This window comes from Delphinus delphis, chromosome 11 (genome assembly GCF_949987515.2).
Source record: "Delphinus delphis chromosome 11, mDelDel1.2, whole genome shotgun sequence".
NCBI lineage: Eukaryota > Metazoa > Chordata > Mammalia > Artiodactyla > Delphinidae > Delphinus > Delphinus delphis.
In genome coordinates this window covers 90,729,263-90,748,815 of record NC_082693.1, presented here as the reverse complement: position 1 = coordinate 90,748,815, position 19,553 = coordinate 90,729,263, and the positions used below count along the sequence as shown (strand labels likewise).

The following is a 19,553-nucleotide window of genomic DNA, read 5'->3' as shown; positions in this document are numbered from 1 at the left end:
GGAAGCCCTGTGTCATTTTTCAGATGAGAAAACTGAATGCTTGTGACAAACCCTCTGCCTGAGACTACTTTCAGTGTACAAGGGCCCAAAGTAGGAACAAACTTCCGGTCCCTGTGCCCAACAAGATGAAGGTCAAACCCTCACGGGTTCCTCCCTTGGCCTTTTATTTTATTTTTTTTGCAGTACACGGGCCTCTCTCTGTTGTGGCCTCTCCCGCTGCGGAGCACAGGCTCCGGATGCGCAGGCTCAGCAGCCATGGCTCACGGGCCCAGCCGCTCCGCGGCGTGTGGGATCTTCCCAGACCGGAGCACGAACCCATGTCCCCTGCATCTGCAGGCGGACTCTCAACCACTGCGCCACCAGGGAAGCCCCCTCCCTTGACCTTTGATGCTCATCGTGACCCTGCCTCAGCCCACCTGTCCCAGCTCATCTCCTGATGTTCTGGCCGCCACCCTAACAGGCCACCCCCTTCCTTGCCTCCACACTTCCCTGCTGGGACACTTTGGGTCAAGTGGAAAAAGTCAGGTAGAAGAACTAGGTCCAAATATCCGTTCTGTTACCTGCTGTGTGACCTTGGGCAAGTCACTTCACCCCTCTGAGTCTCCCTTTCCTCAGCTGTAAAGTGAAGAAAGGTCTAAAGCCTACGTCTCAGCCTAGCGCCTGCCACACTATAGACTAATTAACGTGCGATATTTGAAGGAAGGAAGAGGGGTATTTATTGTGCCCCCAGCGTGACACTGAGGGAGACACTGTGGATAGTGTGGTGAACACGCTGCTTCGCTGGAGATTTTTCTCGAATGGGCTGCGGATGTGGTTAATGGCAGCAGGCGGTGAAGTAACTGGGGCTTTGCAACGTGGGCAGGATTCGCCCCCACCCCCGCAGCGGAGCTGATGACCTTGGGCCAGGAATGAGGGTGGGGAATTACCCTAATGTGACAGCAGAGGAAAGGAGACCTTCCCAATCCGCCCTCCCCCAGCTCCCACCCCAGTCACTCAGCTGCAAGTGGTGGGAGCCTGAACTCTCCTTTTACAGGCCACCCTGGCTCTCCCTTGCGTCCCTAGCACTCAGCAGTTGGAGGAGGCGAGGCCGGGGGCCCTCAGAGAAGGCAGTGAAAGGAGAGGCCGTCACAGGCCTCAGGCCGCAGCGAGGCCCAGCCCAGCGGCCCTTGGCAGTGCCCCAGCCTCAGGCGTGCCCCTCGGCAGGGAAGGCCTGGCTGGGCCTCTCTCCTGCCACTCTCTGTGGGAGGAAGGGCAGAGCAAACGCGCCCCGGTCTCGCTGGTCCCGCCTGGACTCTCCACCTGCCAGCGCTTCCCAAACCAGCAGCACCTGATGTAAAAGGAGCGGGAGGGCGCGGGGAGGGGAGGAAGGAGCGGGCCGCGGCTCAAGGACTAACCAGAGGTCCCCTCGACAATCCCTTCGGGTCTCCATTGTTTTCTTCAGAAACCTTGGGAATTTTGCTTTCCACTCCCTAGTACCTCAGTGTTGGTTTTCCTAGAACCCGATTCCTTCCCCTCCTGCCACGAAGGGTGGGCATAAACCTGACTGCAGAGAGGGTACCATTCCTTTCTAGCCGTGGCATCCCTCACGCCCTGGCACAGCCCCTGTCCCACAGACACCCTCCTCCCTCCATACAAACCAGCCTTTCCTTCCTCTCTTCCCAGATCTTACCCCGCACCGCGTCACCAAAGTCCTCTGAACCCTGACCTCCACTGTGCCTCACGGTCATTTGTTTCTCTGGCTGCCTCAGCCTCCACAGTGGCCTCCCTCAAGGGCGGGGCCGCAGACTGCCTCCCATTGTGCCCCCGGCCCTCAGCACAGGCCTAGCGCTTAGGTGGACCATGCGGGGGAGGGATGAGAGAATGAATGAATGAATGAACGGGAAGGGTGGCGGCCTCTCGGGGGCTGTGGTCGGCCTCCCAGAGGTGTTCCCATCCTAATCTGGGAAACCTGCAAATATGCTGCCTTACAAGGCAAAAGGAACCTTGCGGGTGTGTTTAAGTTAAAGATGCAGCGATGGGAAGGAATTCCGCTGCGGACCACAGCTTCAGCCTGGGCCTGAACGTTCTGCAGGCCCTTCCTGATGGCCGGCCTTGCCGATTTCAGACCCGTCTGGACAGCTCCCACAGCTGCAGGAGCCAGGTCCTTACCATCGGTCCATCCATCACTCAGTACTGTCCACTGAAAAAGAGCACACCTTGAAAGGTGAGAATTATGTTATATTCTGTGACCTTACTGAGACCACAGCCCGGGAGGCAGCCTCTTGGGTAGCTCTGAGGGACTATTGCAAAGAAGTAAGGGAGGAGCCAGGATATAGGAGTTTTTGCTGAAAACAAACGAACAACAAATGAACAACAAAAAACACATGTAGTCGAACATCAAAAGATTACTGCTAACCAGAAACTTATGGTTTCCAAAGGGGAAGGGGCATGGAGGGATAGGCTAGGAGTTTGGGATTAACATATACCCACTACTATATATAAAATAAATAATCAACAAGGACCTACAGTATAGCACAGGGAACTGTACTCAGTATTTTGTAATAAACTATAAGGGAAAAGAATCTGAAAAATAATATATATATATTCTTTTTATATATGTAAATGAATCAGTGTGCTGTATACCTGAAACACTATATATATGTTATATTTTTTTATTTATTTGTTTGCATCAGGTCTTAGTTGTGGCATGCAAACTCTTAGTTGTGGCATGCATGTGGGATCTAGTTCCATGACCAGGGATCGAACCCAGGCCCCCTGCATTGGGGAGCACAGAGTCTTATCCACTGCGGCACCAGGGAAGTCCCACTGACACAATGTTGTAAATCCACTCTAATAAAAAAAATCCATGAACACAAAAGCCAGAAATTTCTATGTTCGCTTTCTGGCTGTGGTCCCCTTGGGGTGATGGAGGCCTTTGGTGAAATGCTCCGAGGGCCAACATGGAGGGATAAGGAAATATAAGAGCAAGAGAGATCACATCTGATGGTATGTCACAGCATCTCCCATCTACACACCAACAACAGGCATTTAGAGGGACAGAGGATGAGGTCAGGGCTGGGTCAATAAACTTGGCTCCCTGATCATGGGATTGTTGGGCAAATAAAAAGGTTTTAGTTTCCTATTAAGGTTTTTAAAAACTACTGCAGTGGAAATTGATCTAGAGAGATGAACCCAAGAGGTGACATTTATTCTGTGATTTTTTGAAATAATTTTTGAACAGGGGTGCTTGAAGTTTTGTGACTCAGCTCGAGCCAAGAGGGAGAATTTAGGGATGAAAATTACAGGGTTTGAATACAAGAGGGTTTAAGGATTTCTCTTCCGCTAGGAAAATAGCATAGTCCAGCCAACAGACCAAAACAAGTCAGAGAGAACAGCCCCGCTTCCCCACTTTTATCTTTTTATCTCACTCTCTTTTTCCCTCTAACAAGGTGCCTCCGCACCTTGGCCCTGCACGTGTCCCTGGTCCCTGCACAGCTCGGGGGGTGGGGGGGTGGAGTCCAGCCCTACTGCAGACTCTCATAGATGTCGGTGAGCTCCTCCAACTTCTTCTCCAGCTCCCGGGCCTTCTGCCTCAGCCTTTCAGCCGGCTCCGTCTTTGCCCCCTCATGCAAGTGCTTTGCCTCTTTCACCAGGAAGGCCACTTCCATCAGAAGGGAGAGACCTGCAGTGGCCACACCCTGAATCCGGGCCTTTTGGGTCATTGCCAGAGCCGTGCCTCCAAAGGCTTTCTGCACCTGTTTGCCACGTTTCGCTGAGACTTGCCCCGTGGTCGTGAAGCGCTTAGCACTGGCTGCTAAACCAGGGTTGCCTTTGGCCACCTTCATAGCACGGACGTTCTTCTCAATGCCTTGCATGGCTTGGAAGACTTTCTCTACAGAGGAAGTAAACTGGGCTGTGCTGTTAGATACAACCCCCTCAAACACCTCCTCTTTGCTGTCGGCCGTTGGCGTATAGCGACTGGCTTCGTTTTCTAATGCCGACGTGCTTACACGTTCCACGATGGTGGTGGATACATCGGTCACAGCAGCCGCTGCTCCCAGCCCTAACCCAGTGGCTAAGAGTGCCAGACTGGCCCCCATTGTCACGGGTGCCAGAGACAGACCAAGGATGGTCAGGACACCAGACACAGTGCCAGCAGAGTGGGCTGCCACATGGGAGATGGTGCAGTCCCTGTGGAGCTTGTCAGCCTTCTCTGCGAGAGCATAGAGCTTTGTTATGCCCTCCTCCAGCTTCTCCTTCATCCGAAGATACTCCTCCAAAAATCTCTCCCTGCCCAGCTGCTCTTCTATGACTGTGTCTTGATCGCCCATGGCCAAGTCTGTTTTCAGCTCATTCAGATATTCACGTAGTGTATCTGCCTCTTCTCTGTAACAATGAAGGTCAAGGGATTAGAAAGATAGATTGCTCGTCCATAAAATAGGCTCAACAAGATCTATCCTACATACATTATAGAGATTTTATTATAAATCAAATAGAAAAGAATTTTACAAATGTAAATTTTTTTCAACATTAAACATGTTTTGTACCTTGTAGATGCTCCGTATACTTATTCAATCATGGAATAAATAAAAGAAGGTCATCTTAGGAGACTCTCTTTTTTTCTTTCTATCCTTATCTTTATTTAAAAATGTTTTTAACATTTTTATTGCAGTATAATTGCTTTACAGTGTTGTGTTAGTTTCTGCTGTATAACAAAGTGAATCAGCTATATGCGTACGTATATCCCCATATCCCCTCCCTCTTGCATCTTCCTTCAACCCTCCCTGTCCCACCCCTCTAGGTGGTCACAAAGCACCGAGCTGATCTCCCTGTGCTATGCGGCTGCTTCCCACTGGCTATCTATTTTACGTTTGGTAGTGTATATATGTCCATGCCACTCTCTCACTCATCCCCACTTACCCTTCCCACTCCCCGTATCCTCAAGTCCATTCTCTACGTCTGCGTCTTTATTCCTGTCCTGCCCCTAGGTTCATCAGAACCTTTTTTTTTTTAGATTCCATAAATATGTGTTAGCATACGGTATTTGTTTTTCTCTTTCTGACTTATTTCACTCTGTATGACAGTCTCTAGGTCCATCCACCTCACTACAAATAACTCACTTTTGTTTCTTTTCATGGCTGAGTAATATTCCATTGTGTATATGTGCCACATCTTCTTTATCCATTCATCTGTGGACAAGGACACTCTTAAGATAGGGATTTGATAAAGACGCCTCAGAGGCAGGTCAACACAATCACTTCCAAAGAGTAGGCAGAGTGGGAACTCCACAGAGAAGCACAGAGACGTGGGATTGGAGCAGAAAAACCTTCATTCAGAGAACCTTAGTGTGTAGTGAGGAGTCAACCTGCTCTTTGCCCTTGGCTACTGGGAAGTGGTCCCTGAGCCCCTAGAATATTCTGGCTGATAGGAGTGTCCTCATCTGCCTGGGCCTTTAGTCACTGGACAGGCTAACAGGGTGACATGTGATGGGGCCTCTGGGTCACGTGGTATCACATCTGACCTCTGGAGGAGCTGGACACTAGGGCATTAGTCTGACCTCCGGGAGGGCAGGAGACAACCGCTCAGCTGTGCGGGCAGCAAGTGACTGAGCCCAAATAAAACTCCATACGCTGAGGGTCCTGTTGAAAAAGGTTCACTCCTCGGTCAAGTTTCAGTCAGGCTCTTCTGAGCCCTCTTCTCCAATAGGCCTCAACCTCCGCCCTTTGTGTCCTGTTCTTGACGGCCTGTATTGCCCAGTCCCAGCAAAACTTTGTCCAAGTCAGTTTAGTGAGAAACCTTCCCACTGTTTAGATCTTATCATGTTTGATATCTGATCAAACTCCTCATCTCCCACCTTTGATGCATACGTCCTTTACTTGCTTTTAGCAAGAATCCTGTCAGCAAATTTCAACAAGAACCCCCCTGCCCTCGATGTCTCCTCTCAGTGATTTTCCAACCCACGCCCCTCACTCTGATCATTGGCTACCAATCCCCACTCATCTTTGCTGTGTTTGGACGTGCGCCCATCTGTCTCCTCTGCTGCGATGGTCTTCACGCCTATCACGATAGTCCTGAAGAGACTCTTCATTACCGTTTTAACAAGAGTCAGAATATATTTCTTTAAACAGGGTGAACGTCCCTGGTGGGCAGTGCTCCGTGTGCCCTGCCACACGCTGAATCCAGGACAGGGACACGGCCTGAGGACAATGGAAGCTTCCTGTGTGAAACCCGCCCAGACTCTGCCCTGTGGCTGATGGGAACCAGCATCCTTCCCTGTAATAAACCGTAACTGGGATCGTGACAGTTTTCAGGGAGTTCTGTGCCTCCTTCTAGAGAATTCTCACACCTGATGGTAGCTTTGGGGATCTCCCAAATTTGCCATTGGGGTCAAATGTAAGGACAGTCCTGGGGACTGTGCCCTCAGCCTCTGCAGACTGGCTAATTCTGCGTACTTAGAGGTTTTTTAAACCTAAAATCAGAGCTAGAAGGAACCTTAACGATCATTTTGCCTGGCATCTGCTGTCTTCCAAGCCTGATGCCCTTGGCCTTCCCAGCTGAAGGTCACTAGGTCCCTCTGCTGCCCCAGTTGACTGGGAAGCAGGTGATATGCTATTAACCCTCGTTCCCCTTGGACTCTCCAGCCCGCCTCACTGATTCCTGACCCATCGCCCAGCACCCCCGACCTCTCAGGGGTCACCAGCCTAACTCATACCTTAGCTGGTGACAACCACACATGCCTGCACACCAAGGCCATGTGCGACTTTATGGAACCTCTCAAAGATTCAAGAGACTTTAGGAAACATCCACATGAACTGCTAAGCCTGGAGAGACCTGCATTCGCACAAGCTGGTGGAGGAAGACTTTTCCTCTTTGGTGGGGACTTGTGAAGTCTCGTCAGAATCCCTCAGATGACACAAAATCGGCAGCCACTCATGGTGATGCTGGAGGTCTCACTAAGCCACACGGCCTTCCCACTGGTCAGGGCTACTCTATGTAGATTGGAAGAGGGTCCCAGATGGCAATGGAGAACCCCAGGTCCCAGGCAGGGTGTGGAGGACACAGTCACCCAGGGCCCTCTATGCTCAGCATGAGGGGATCGAGTCAGGGAGGGAAGAAATGTCCCCTCTCCCACTCACAGGACCTTCAGTTTTGTGTCCTAGGGACCCACTCGCCTCACTCTAGTCCTGGCTCTGCTGCCCAAGCCTTCCTACTAGTCCTCCAACCTGGACCCCTCTGCTCCATCCTGACCCCTGGGTCTGACCCTGGTCCAGGCCTCCCTGGGCCTTTGGACGAGATGATTGCACTTGGTTCCCCGCCTCTGACCCTGCAGTTCACTCTAAGACCATCAGATTGAATTGCTATTCCCACTGGACACATGACAAATCTGAGACTCCAACTCTTAAGCTCAGAGTCCCAGAGCTGGGCAGGGGTAGAGCCAGGATACAACCCAGCTCCATGCAATCCCACTCCAGCCTCTCTGCCTTACGGGCCAGCAGGATCCTGCAGTGTTGGTACACTTCCTAAGACGGAGATGAAAAGGGCTCCAGCCAGAATCCCCGGGAACGCAAACTGATGGTGTCAGGATTTTCTGACTTGTCCTAAATAGAGTCCTGCTTGGGCCTCATCTCTAGGAAAAAGGCTCTTTGGCCCCATCTCTTCCCAACAAGCTTTTTAAAAGTTAATATTAATTGAGCACCTACTATGTGTCAGCCATCATGCTAAGCACTTTGCATACATTTTCTCAATTTCCTCACAGTAAAATTGAACAGATGAAGAAACTAAGGCAGAGAGTAGTTCAGTAACTTCTCCAAGGTCGTAACATGCCCCTTCCTTGCATGTTTCATCTCTTCTCAACCTGAGGCTGTTCACTGCCAGCAAATGACAAGGAGGAAACATTCCCCACGGAAACTTGAGAAGGAACATCCTTGACCCCAACCACAGGATCCTGCCTGGAAGAGATGTGTCTGCCAGGAGGAAACGAGCCTGGGGCATGGGGCTGTGGGTGACATTTCTGCTGCATCCCTGCAGGTTACCTGGGCAAATCAGCCTCGGCCACAAATCTCTTCCAGCCTTCGTCTTCAGTGAGCAGGTGTTGCAGTTTTTCCCTGCTCACTCTCTCCCGGAAATACTTAATGACATCTTTTTCTTTTTCCTGCTTCACTGAGGGAGAAAGGAACCCAGGGCTTACATGGAGGGAACCCACAGCACTAACTTTGCAGGCAGTTGGATAGAGCCCGGGTCTTGTTGCTGAGATGAGGACCTCCGGGAGGCCTCACTCCGATTACTATTCCCTGGGGTCTGAGGTTCTCTGTTAGTCCAGCAGTTTGTACTCGGAGGTCCCACCACAGGAGCTCAGACCCGACCTCCGGCCTGGGAACCAAGATCTCACAAGCTTTGCGGTGTGGTAAAAAAAAAAGAAAGAAAAGAAAAGAAGAAAGGAGTAGTACAATGTCAAAGAATCAAAAACAAAATAAAAATAGAAAGATAAAAAATACATTAGGAAAAATAAAACTATAATTGAAACAACTGCAACAAGGTAAAATAAAACCACAACAGAAAAAAGAAAAAAAAAGGGGGCGGGGGAAACAAGGCCAAAGGAGAGAACAATAACAAAGTATAAAGAATAAAATTAGAAAAATAAAAGATTTATTAGGAAAAATAAAAATATAAAAGAATCATCAACAATGAATCAACAAGGTAAAACAGGACCCTAATCTAATAGAGGAAAGGAAAAAAAGTCTTGGCTATGGGGGCGGAGTTTAGGCAGGGGTGGAACTTAGGCAGGAGCGGGGTTTAGGATGGGTCGGGAAGTAGGGGGGGTGACGTTTGAGCGTGGGGCGGGGCCTAGTGGGAGGGGATATAGGGATATACTATGCATATAGCTGATTCACTTTGTTATACAGCAGAAATTAACACAACATTGTAAATCAATTATACTCCAAAAAAGATGTTAAAGGAAAAAAAGAAAAAAAAAAGAAAACAGTATTTAAAACATCACAAAAATGTAAACCCTCTGATTTTTTAAAAAAATCTAAAGTAAATTCATTTATGTGCAAGTCCTGGCTTTCCAATTTTGATTATTTTGGAGGCTTTTTAAAATTGAAGTACAGCTCATATACAATATTAAATAATTGATAGGTGTAAAATACAGTGATTCAAAAATTTTTAAGTTTGTATTTCATTTATAGTCATTATAAAATAATTTTTATCTTTTAAAATAAAACACTTTAAATATGAGAAGTAAATGTACTTGTTAACCAATATAAAAATTAAATTACACTGCTAGAAGTTGGGAGGTGAAGTCACTGAAGGGAGGGGGAGGATTAATACTTCATTTTTCAAAGTGGGGAGTCAAGAAGTACAGGCTCGGGCTTCCCTGGTGGCGCAGTGGTTGAGAGTCCGCCTGCCAATGCAGGGGACACGGGTTCGTGTCCCGGTCCGGGAAGATCCCACATGCCGCGGAGCGGCTGGTTTCGTGAGCCATGACCACTGAGCCTGCGCGTCCGGCGCAACAGGAGAGGCCACAACAGTGAGAGGCCCGCGTACTGCAAAAAAAAAAAAAGAAGTACTAGCTCCATTTGAGGGCCTAAGAAATGAAGGTGTAAATAAAGTGCTTACAACTACAAAGTTTTCTATTAGAGGATATAAAACTAGTGATATAATGATACTAGGAGAAGGTAGGGAGGGATATAAGAAAAAGTAGGAAAATGAATGAAATCATTATCTTTCCTGGTAAAGTAAATAAATAATATAAAAATTTTTAAATCAAGAAAAAGAAAAAGACAATCCCTAATATCTATTAGCTATTGTGGTTGATGACTTCCCACTTTGTACCAGGCACCATTCTAAGTGCCTGGTATGCCTTCACTCACTTTTAGTTCTCACAACGACCCTGTAAGCAAGGAAACGGAAGCTCAGAGAGGTTAAGTAATTTACTCAAAGCACCCAGCTTGCGCTAGGGCAGGAATTCAAGTCCAGGTTCCTGTCTCCAGAGCACACACTCACACTACTCTCTCTCCCAATGTAATAATATCATTTAGAGAGATCGATTAACTGTCTAAAGAAAAAGCTTTTCCTTGGGAGGTAATGAGCAGAGCCCTCTGTATGAATTGGTTTGTTTTAACCATATGCACTTATTACTTTGTATTTTTTTAACTTTAAGAAAGCAGAAGTCACTTTAGTAAGTAAGCCACAAGAAGGGGTTGGTTTCAGGCACCACCACCTTAAGGATGATGGAAGCAGTTGGATCAAGTGCCAATAAGAAATGAGCCTGATGTGTCCTGATGTGACAACGGTCAGTATAGGAGACACGTTCGTGTTGATGAAACCAAGCTCTCTAAGAAAAGTAGGGATAAGAACAGGGGTTCAAGCAGAATATCAGAGTGAACTGTCACCTTAAACAGATACATTTTCCAGCAGCATCTTGCCCACCCACATAGGCATCCATGGGCTTCTGTCCACTCAAGGGAAGCAAGACTCCTTGCAGGGGAAGTGAATTCCATGGGCCGGCATACCTGCTACTCCAAAGGCAAGGATGCTCTCGAAGATGTTCGGAGCAGCGTTTAGAAGGGGCACCCACGTATAATAATAATAATAATAATAGATAATGATTACTATGATCATGTTTTTAGGCCAGGTTGAGTCTGTGAAAGGCCATGAGATCATAATAATATTCAAATGAGAAGAGTTTAGATAAAGTGTGTCCAAAGAGGGAGATATAAAGGTCAAAAAAGGTAGCTATGCTCCAAAGAGGTGAGTATAACGGGAAATATTTCACTGTTAATTGAATTTAATAAGAAGAGGAGTTTTAAAGTGTATGGGGATATTCCCTTCTGTTTATTTACATGACTATTTATAAAGGATTGAGGAAGAAAACAAAGAAACAGCCTCTGACATCCCAGGCTGGCCTGGTATCACAACAGGGCGATGCTATTCTCCGGTTGGATGTACAGACTCTCAGAGAACACCAACCTCAGACCACGGCGCCCTGAGAGCATGAGGAAATGGGACAGCGAACACCCATCACTGTGCTGCCCCCAACACAACACTCCCTCCCTTGGCTGGAAAGCATGACTGTCCTTCTTTACCGATTAGACCTTTCTCCTCACTCGTCTCCCCTCTCCGTAGATGGATTTACTGGGACACCTTCAGTGTGAACTGGCCCCCATTCTCTGCAGCACCCGATCTACAGAGGCCCCATTTCCTTAGAGCCTCCCCCAAATGACCTGACCTAAGCCCCAATCCTAGAATCTTTCTTTCCAACGCCTTCTTTCTGCGTTGCCCAGGGTTCTCCCTCAGGAAGAGTAACAAACAGCTTGTCCACTATGGGAGTGTGCCTGAGGCTGCAGGCACTGACAGTGTGGGTGGAGGGAATACACACAGGCAGGCCGCCAGGGGTAAGGTTGCCTAAAGCAGGTTCCTTTCGCTTTCCAAGCCGCCCTTGCTCTGCTCACTCCCCGGCTGGTCCCTTTCCCGCTCCTGTGCTTTGTTCTCAGACTTGATCTTAACAACACAGTGTTCCTGTGTCCTTGGATGCTTTCCTGCCCACCTGCTCTCCTGCAGTTCCACTTCCTCCAAAGCCACTCGCCTCCCCCCTCGACCCTTCTGCCTCTCGTCTCAGGGCCTGGACATCAGGTATGTGTTGCTGGGCCCCTCTGCGGCTAGGGTGACCGTATGACCCAGTCCTGGCTAACAAGGCACAGAAGAACTCAGCAGAGGGGGGCCTGGAGGCTCCCTGCTGTAAGGAACAGGTGGGAGAGGAGAGCTGGCTCGTCCCCTGCCTCCTTCTCTGCCTCGAAGCTGCACGAGCCCGGGAGCCAGGGCAGCCAGTTGAAATCTTGAAACACAGGGACCAGGAGGCAAGGAGGGGGCGGAGGAGGGCTCGGGCAGAAAGGCTGGATCCTGGATGACTCCAAACACCTGTAAACGGGGCTGCGCCCTCGACCTCCTCCTTCGGTCCTTCTCTGCCGCTCCCGGCCTGGCCCTGACCCTCGTGTGCACCCCCAGCTGGGTGTGCATGCTGGACGGTGCTCCCTCCTGCTGGATTACTCTACGTGGCGTCCTCCTCCATTAGCCTCTGGTCGATAACTTCCGGGAACAGTTGTTGGTGGGAGAAGCCTGTCCCCCACCCAACTGCATAGCCAGACACGCCCTCCCCTCCCTGGGAGCCGACAGAGATTCTCACCAAGCACCCCCTGCATGTAGCCGCAGGGCATCCTGCTTGGTCAGGGAAAGGAGGGGTTAAGACAGGATCAAGTTCAGAGTCCTTAGCCCAGCCTCCAGGCCCTCCTACTGCTCTAGTTCCGGTCTTCTCACCACTTCCTGCTTCCCTGGGCCTGGTCCAGGTGCCTGGAGGACTCCCAGCTGCCTGGCCTCGGATTCCCCCCAGCCTCCGGGCGTTTGCTCGGGCTGTTCCTCCCCCTGCAATGCCTTTCCCCACCTGCTTCACCAGGTGAAATGTTACTGTTCTTGGAGGCCCAGCGCCAAAGCCTCCTGCCGCTTCTTCCTTCCCCCAATTCCTCCACCGGCTCCCCGGGAATGTCGCACTTTCCTGGTCGTGGTTCTATTTGTGTGGAGTTTCCTCAGGTCTGAACACCCCTCAGGGGCCCTGTCTATTCTCTGCTGCACCTTCTGCTCTAGGGCCTCCGGGGCACCCTCCGCCCTCCCGCGCACAGCCTGGCTAAAATAGGAGGTGTGGGACCATTATTGGGATTTGAAACTACCAGCTTCTCGATGACACAGCACAACCCCAGTTCCACCCGCGTGAAATTAGAAAGAAAGGGAGGGGGAAGGAGGAATAGAAAGAGGAAGAGGTGGAGGAGAAAAAAAAAGCTTCTAATCAATGAAGGATTTAATCCCAAAGGGATCTGATTTAACCAGAAAGAAAAAACTACAAAGGTACTAAAAGAACCATTGAAAATAATGTTGATTTATGGAAACCTTTCTAATTCACACAGAAATCCCACAAGCTATAAAAGAACTTCTGATCTATTTGACCTCTTGAGAATTAAAAATTGTAAAGGACACCGTAAACCAGGTCAGAAAACAATCAGAGACCAGCAGGCACTGTTTGCAATACTTACAGTAGACAAAGTCAATATCCCCAACACACAGAGAGCCTACAAGTCCACAGGAAAAGGCTGAAACCAGTTTTTAAAAAATGGGTAAGAGATACGGACAAACAATTCCAGGGGAGGTGACTTGCCCAGGGTCACAGAGGTCTCAGTAGGCAGAGTGGAGGCCAACAGCAGACCTTGTGACACAGGTATGTCAGGCATGGGGATGTGATTTTAATAACCCATAAGTTTCTAGGTGTGTCTCTGCCTGTATACACGCATAGATCTAAGCTCACGCCCTACCCCCCCGTTACAGTCACATGTGATAAAAGAATTTTCACATATTGAGATATAGGGAGGTGATTCTGGCTTTTACATGAGTTTAATTGACTTTATGCTAACTAAAACATTTGTTTTTGGCCTATCAAACATACACCATACATCGATTTTAGTTATTAAAGAAGACGGCGCATTGACCAGAAGTAAAGAATGTCCCCGCTAAAAATAAAGATGAAATGCCTCCCTTCCTGGGAAGCCAGTGCAGTGTTCCTTCCATGTTAGGATTTCCTTCCTAGGTACCAAGGCCATACTGACTCGCTGTGTACATGCTGTTCTGTATTTTGTGAAACCTTGAAGAAAACTATCCCTGACTCGTCTGACGGTCTTTGCTTTGACAAGACGTAAACCTGTGCTGAAAGCCATGCTTTTCCAGAGCGGTGTCTCACAGTTATCTGAGAGGCTGTCTTCTGGGCTAGAGGCCTCAGTTAGTTCAAAGAAAACCCTTTTCTACTCCTATTAAACATTTTTTATTGATTATTTTCTTTGACACAGGTGTACAGTTTGACTTTTCATCTCAAGATTGGACAACAGCAAACACAGTGCAGGTCTCTGCAGCCAGGTCATCCCACTTCCTCAGCGGGGCCATCTTCCCCGCACAGGGCCACCCATCACCCACATCTTGAGCAGTGGGCCCGGTGAGCACCTGAAGACAGAGCCCTGCATCCCCTTGCTTGGTCTCCTGGCCCTCCCCTCTCAGGCCTCAGTATCTCCCCAGGGCCTGGTACCGAGCAGGCGCACAGCGACAGGGTGGGTGAACAAACCTTGATTCCTTGTATCTCCAAATAAATCCTTGACCCCTTCAGCGTCACCACAGCGCCCTGGGGGCTGCTTCAAGGTGGCCAGGCCACAGGAGGAGAGGTTCTGACATTCATACCCTCCTCCACCCACTCTGCTTCCTCCAAATTTCCCGAAGGACCGAGTAACCCCCCACACCCACCTTGCTCCTGGGGTCACCACTCATGTCTCAGGAGTCTGCATTTCGAGCTGAGCTCACCTGAGCAGGTGTCGCCCTCCCTCTGCACTGTTTAGGGGCCCAGGGGGCGGGAGGAAGCTGTCAGACAAACCTGCCTTCAAATCCAGGCTCTGCCCCTGCTTCACCTGCCACCTCGGGCCCATGACCTCACCTCTCTGAGCTTTGATCTCCCTTCTTCTGTAAGTCAGTGACAGTCATACTTTTCTCAGACAGTTGTCCTGAGGATGGGGAGATGGGTGGGGATCCTACACGCCCCTGCTTACCCAGGAATCTTCCTCTGGCCGAGTGTGAACAAGATCCAGTTGTTCTCAGCTATGCAGATGCAGCCACTAGCTGTGCGTCTCTGCAATAACCACACGCACCCGCTGGGCCCAGATATACCTGGAGAAGCAAAAAAGAAAGTGAAAGCCCTCACCGCTAAGTCACTCAGGTCAAACAAACACTCTACCCACTAGGCCTCACCCTGGGCTATTCTCACCCTGATGCTGACCCCCATAGAGAAACAAGTCCAGCCCTGACGTTCCAGGTCCTACTGGGCTCAGCACATCTTGCCTCGGGCTCCTTGAAGGAAGACCTTCCACCAACAGACTGTGAGGCCCTTGGCAAATCACTCCCCCCACACCATGGGCTTCTTCCACGCTCCCTCTGCCCTCTGCACCCGCCCACGCTCGCCAGTCTGCCTGCCTTATCTACCTTCACGCCTCCAGCACTCGATACGGTGCCAGGACGTACCAGATGCTCACTGCATACTGGGTATATTGCTGCTGCTGTGTGCCACGCCCACAAGGGTTCTAGGCATTTGCTCACCCAGGAACTTCCGTCAGGGACACCTGCTCCTACCAACTTGAAAAATCATGCTCATCTTCCAAAGCCTAAATCTGGCATCACCTCCTCTGAGAAGCCCTCCAGGACCCTCCCCTGCAGAGTCCACTGTGCCCTGCTCTGCTCCCATGGTACCCTAGAGAGGGGCCTAAGTTCACCCCTCAGCCACTCTGGCCACGACCCCCCTGCTCCTTTCGATCAAGTCTCTAGACGTGGCCCTGATGACAGGAACAGCACCAGTGCCTCTGGGTCCTAGTGACCCACACGAGGAGGCCCAGCCTTGGTGGTCAAGGCCATTTGGATGGATGTAAAGTTTGTGGGAAGGGCTGAGAGCACGATGCTCTTTTCTCCCCTGGCTTATTTGCATTTGACAACAGATCTCTCCTCTCCAAACGGAAGACTTTTACAGGAAGGCCAGTGACCTGGCAACTCAGGAAAGTCTACAACAGAAAGCCAGTCCTGTTTTCTGTTTGGTTCCTGAGCAAAGAGCCACCGTGGATGGAGGGCTGAGTGTGTGTGTCAGGTGCTGTGCTGGTACCATCCACACAGCTCCTGTTTAATCTCCCATTAGCTCTAAGAAGTGTTGGCTCCATTTTACGGGGAAAGAAATGGAGAAGAAAAGGTCCCACAGCCTGTAAGTGGTGCAGCTGGACTGCTGGTGGACTTTTCTGCTTTGCCCCAAGCAGAAGTGGCTGGAGTGGGCCTCCTATCAGGGCTGCTTCGTCCTAGGAAATGTCCCTGGGGCATCGTGGCCAGCTCCTCCCAGCTTTTGAGGGAGGGACAGAGGAGTGATGGGTGTTATCCCAGGAGGACCACACACACTGTAAGTCTGGTCTTACAATCACCCGTAACATATGCCAGGTATATAATGTGATTTTGCAGATAAGGAATCCGAGGGGAGGGGAGAGGCTGGAACTTTCTTCCATCAAATCAGGGGAGGGCCAAAGACTCAAACCGAGGTTGACATTTGACATTTGACACTTGCAAACACTGCTCCTTGCTTAATGTTATTTTTTGTCATTGTTTTCTGTAAACTTCCTTCCTCCGGATTCTTTTCCCTTTCTCTAGCATGACTTTAGCCAAACAAAACCACTGTGAGATGCAGAACTGGATTAAACATCCACGTGAGCTGTAGCCAGGTTGACATAAATGTCCTCAATGCAGAATCTTCGCCGAACATGAGTGACCTCCATAAAGACAGGCTATGGCAGAGCCGTTAGACAGGGGCTGTAGACTCAGACCGAGGTGAGGATTAAGCATCTCTTCACTCCAGGGTCATAAGCTGAGACCACCCCATGTGGAGACCCTGAAGATCTAGTGACTATAAAATCGGCCTCAGTGTGACCCCCAACATCACAAGAGAAGTCCCCCAGGATGGCTACAGCATGTGACCATGGGGGCTTTTGGGTCCTCCGAGTGGCTGGCAGAGACGGGTACCAGGCGCAGAGCACAGGGGATCACACTCCACGCAGACAGCATCTGGTGACCTCAGGGGAACTGGTCTCGGCCACTGGCTGCCAGGCCGCCAGCATCGTCCACTGGACAATCCTACTGGTCTTTCCTCGGGTGGGAAAATTGGGCCCTGAGGGAATTCACAGCTGTCAGCCTCTGGAAGGTTTAGAACTAAGTATAAAGAGGACCAATACAATCAAGCCCACCCGGGCTTCCCTGGTGGCGCAGTGGTTGAGAGTCGGCCTGCCGATGCAGGGGACACGGGTTCGTGCCCCGGTCCGGGATGATCCCACATGCCGCGGAGCGGCTGGGCCCGTGAGCTATGGCCGCTGAGCCTGCGCGTCCGGAGCCTGTGCTCCGCAACGGGAGAGGCCGCAACAGTGAGAGGCCCGCGTACCGCAAAAAAAAAAAAAAAAAAAAATACGTGCTCGATTGCATGGACTCCCCCTTCACCAAGATCACATATATGCTGACCTTACCCCCGCCTCTTTGGAGCAGTTTCTCAGAGCTCTCTGAAACGCTGTCTCCTGGGCTGCAGTCCTCATTTCGCCCCGGAGGAAACCTAACTCACAGGTCTCACGTTGTGCCTTTTTTTCAGCCGACAGTATAATGTTTAAGAGAATTGGACACATTCTCAGAGTTCACAACAGAGTTTGGATCCTAATTTAATACAGGTAATTGAGTAATTGATTTGGATTAGACGTTTGAAGTTGAAAGGCACTCTGCTAAGTGTCAACACTAAGTACTTTGCAGACAACCTTTACCTGGAGAGAGGAAATAGCCTCACGTTCAGCAGATCCCAAAACAGGAGGGGCGAGGAGTGGCGTGTGAGCGTGGAGGCGGGGCTGTGATGGAGGCGGGGCTGTGAGAGCCACACCACCAGACATCCTGGGGCATGTGCCACGCGGCACCACCAACCTCTATCCTTCTGGCAGTCAGGCAACCAGGGAGATCCTGGTCTGGTCTCACTGTTGTGCTAAAATATGGCCTTAAAAATAACAGCATCTAGCCGCTGTGGAAAACAGTATGAGTATGACGGTGCCTCAGAAACTTAAATGTAGAATTACCACGTGATCGGCCATTCCACTTCCGGCTATAGACCAAAACTAATTGAAAGCAGAGTCTAGAAGACATATTGGTACATTCCTGTTCATAGCAACATTATTCACAATAGCCCAAAGGTGAAGCCACCCGAGCTTCCATCAGTGTATGATAGGATAAGAAAAATGTGGTGTATACCTACAATGGAATAGTACTGACATTAAAAAAGGACATTCGGACACGTGCTATAACATGATGAAATTTGAGGACATCATGCGAAGTGAAATAAGTCAGTCACAAAAAGATAAGCACCATATGATTCTGCTTCTATGAGGCACCTAGAGAAGTCAAATTCATAGAGACAGAAAGTAAAATGCTGGTTGCCAGGGGCTGTGGGAGGGGGGAAGGGGAGTTAGAGTTTAATGGGTACAGAGTTGCAGTTTTGCCAGACGTAAAACGTCCTGCGATTTGGATGGTTATGCTGTTTGCACAACAATGTGAACGCACTTAATGCCATTGAACGGTACACTTACAAATGTTTAAATGGTAAATTTTATGTTTTGTATATTTTATACCAATTAAGCATTAAAAATAAAACATCCTTGGGACTTCCCTGGTGGCGCAGTGGTTGAGAATCCGCCTGCCAATGCAGGGGACACGGGTTCGAGCCCTGGTCTGGGAAGATCCCACATGCCGCGGAGCAACTAAGCCCGTGCGCCACAACTACTGAGCCTGCGCTCTAGAGCCCGTGTGCTGCAACTCCTGAAGCCCATGCGCCCTGGAGCCCGTGCTCCACAACAAGAGAAGCCACCGCAATGAGAAGCCCGTGCACCACAATGAAGAGTAGCCTCCTGCTCTCCGCAGCTAGAGAAAGCCCGTGTGCAGCCAAAAATAAATAAATATATTTATTTAAAAATATATATATATATCATGTCTCCTTACTCCAGCCATTTTATATATATATATATATATATATATATCATGATGGCTGGAGTAAGGAGACATGAGGAAATACAGGTGTTTCCTGCTACCTGAACATAGAGTGTTTCTACGAAACCTTTAGCAAACCAAGATGCCATAGATGCGGATGTAGGCCTTTCATCAAAGTTTACTGGCCGAGGATGATCTTTTGGAAAGCAAGGGATGCCCGTAAACAGAAACGTTCAGAAATGTGACAGCACTACCTATCCGAAAGAGCTTTTCGTGGAGGTAGACTAGGAAAACAAATGGAATTACTCGACCGCAGGTGAAACAGGGGTTGTGCTGTGTCATCGAGAAGCTGGTTGTTTCATATCCCCCTAACGGGTCCCACACCTCGTATTTTAGCCAGGCTGTGCCCGGGAGGCAGAGGGTACCCTGGAGGCCCTGAAGCAGAAGGTGCAGCAGAGAATAGACAGGGCCCCTGAGGGGTGCTCAGAGCTGAAGAAACTCCACACAAATAGAACCACGACCAGGAAAGTACAACATTCCTGGGGAGCCGGTGGAGGAATTGGGGGAAGGAAGAAGCGGCAGGAGGCTTTGGCGCTGGGCCTCCAAGAACAGTAACATTTCACCTGGTGAAGCAGGTGGGGAAAGGCATTGCAGGGGGAGGAACAGCCCGAGCAAACGCCCGGAGGCTGGGGGGAATCCGAGGCCAGGCAGCTGGGAGTCCTCCAGGCACCTGGACCAGGCCCAGGGAAGCAGGAAGTGGTGAGAAGACCGGAACTAGAGCAGTAGGAGGGCCTGGAGGCTGGGCTAAGGACTCTGAACTTGATCCTGTCTTAACCCCTCCTTTCCCTGACCAAGCAGGATGCCCTGCGGCTACATGCAGGGGGTGCTTGGTGAGAATCTCTGTCGGCTCCCAGGGAGGGGAGGGCGTGTCTGGCTATGCAGTTGGGTGGGGGACAGGCTTC

The 19,553-nt window shown here is 49.9% G+C and overlaps 1 protein-coding gene across 1 annotated transcript; it reads right to left on the bottom strand.

Moving 5' to 3' along the window:
* Nucleotides 1–3,165: 3,165 nt before the first annotated feature.
* On the bottom strand, nucleotides 3,166–14,689 carry LOC132434046 (apolipoprotein L2-like). The gene is made up of 3 exons (XM_060025584.1): nucleotides 14,610–14,689; nucleotides 5,100–5,168; nucleotides 3,166–4,365 (listed from the first exon to the last, which is right to left on the bottom strand). The coding sequence occupies exons 2-3, from the start codon at nucleotides 5,162–5,164 to the stop codon at nucleotides 3,504–3,506; spliced, it is 927 nt and encodes a 308-aa protein (XP_059881567.1). The 5' UTR covers nucleotides 5,165–5,168; nucleotides 14,610–14,689; the 3' UTR covers nucleotides 3,166–3,503.
* Between the last annotated feature and the right edge of the window lie 4,864 nt (nucleotides 14,690–19,553).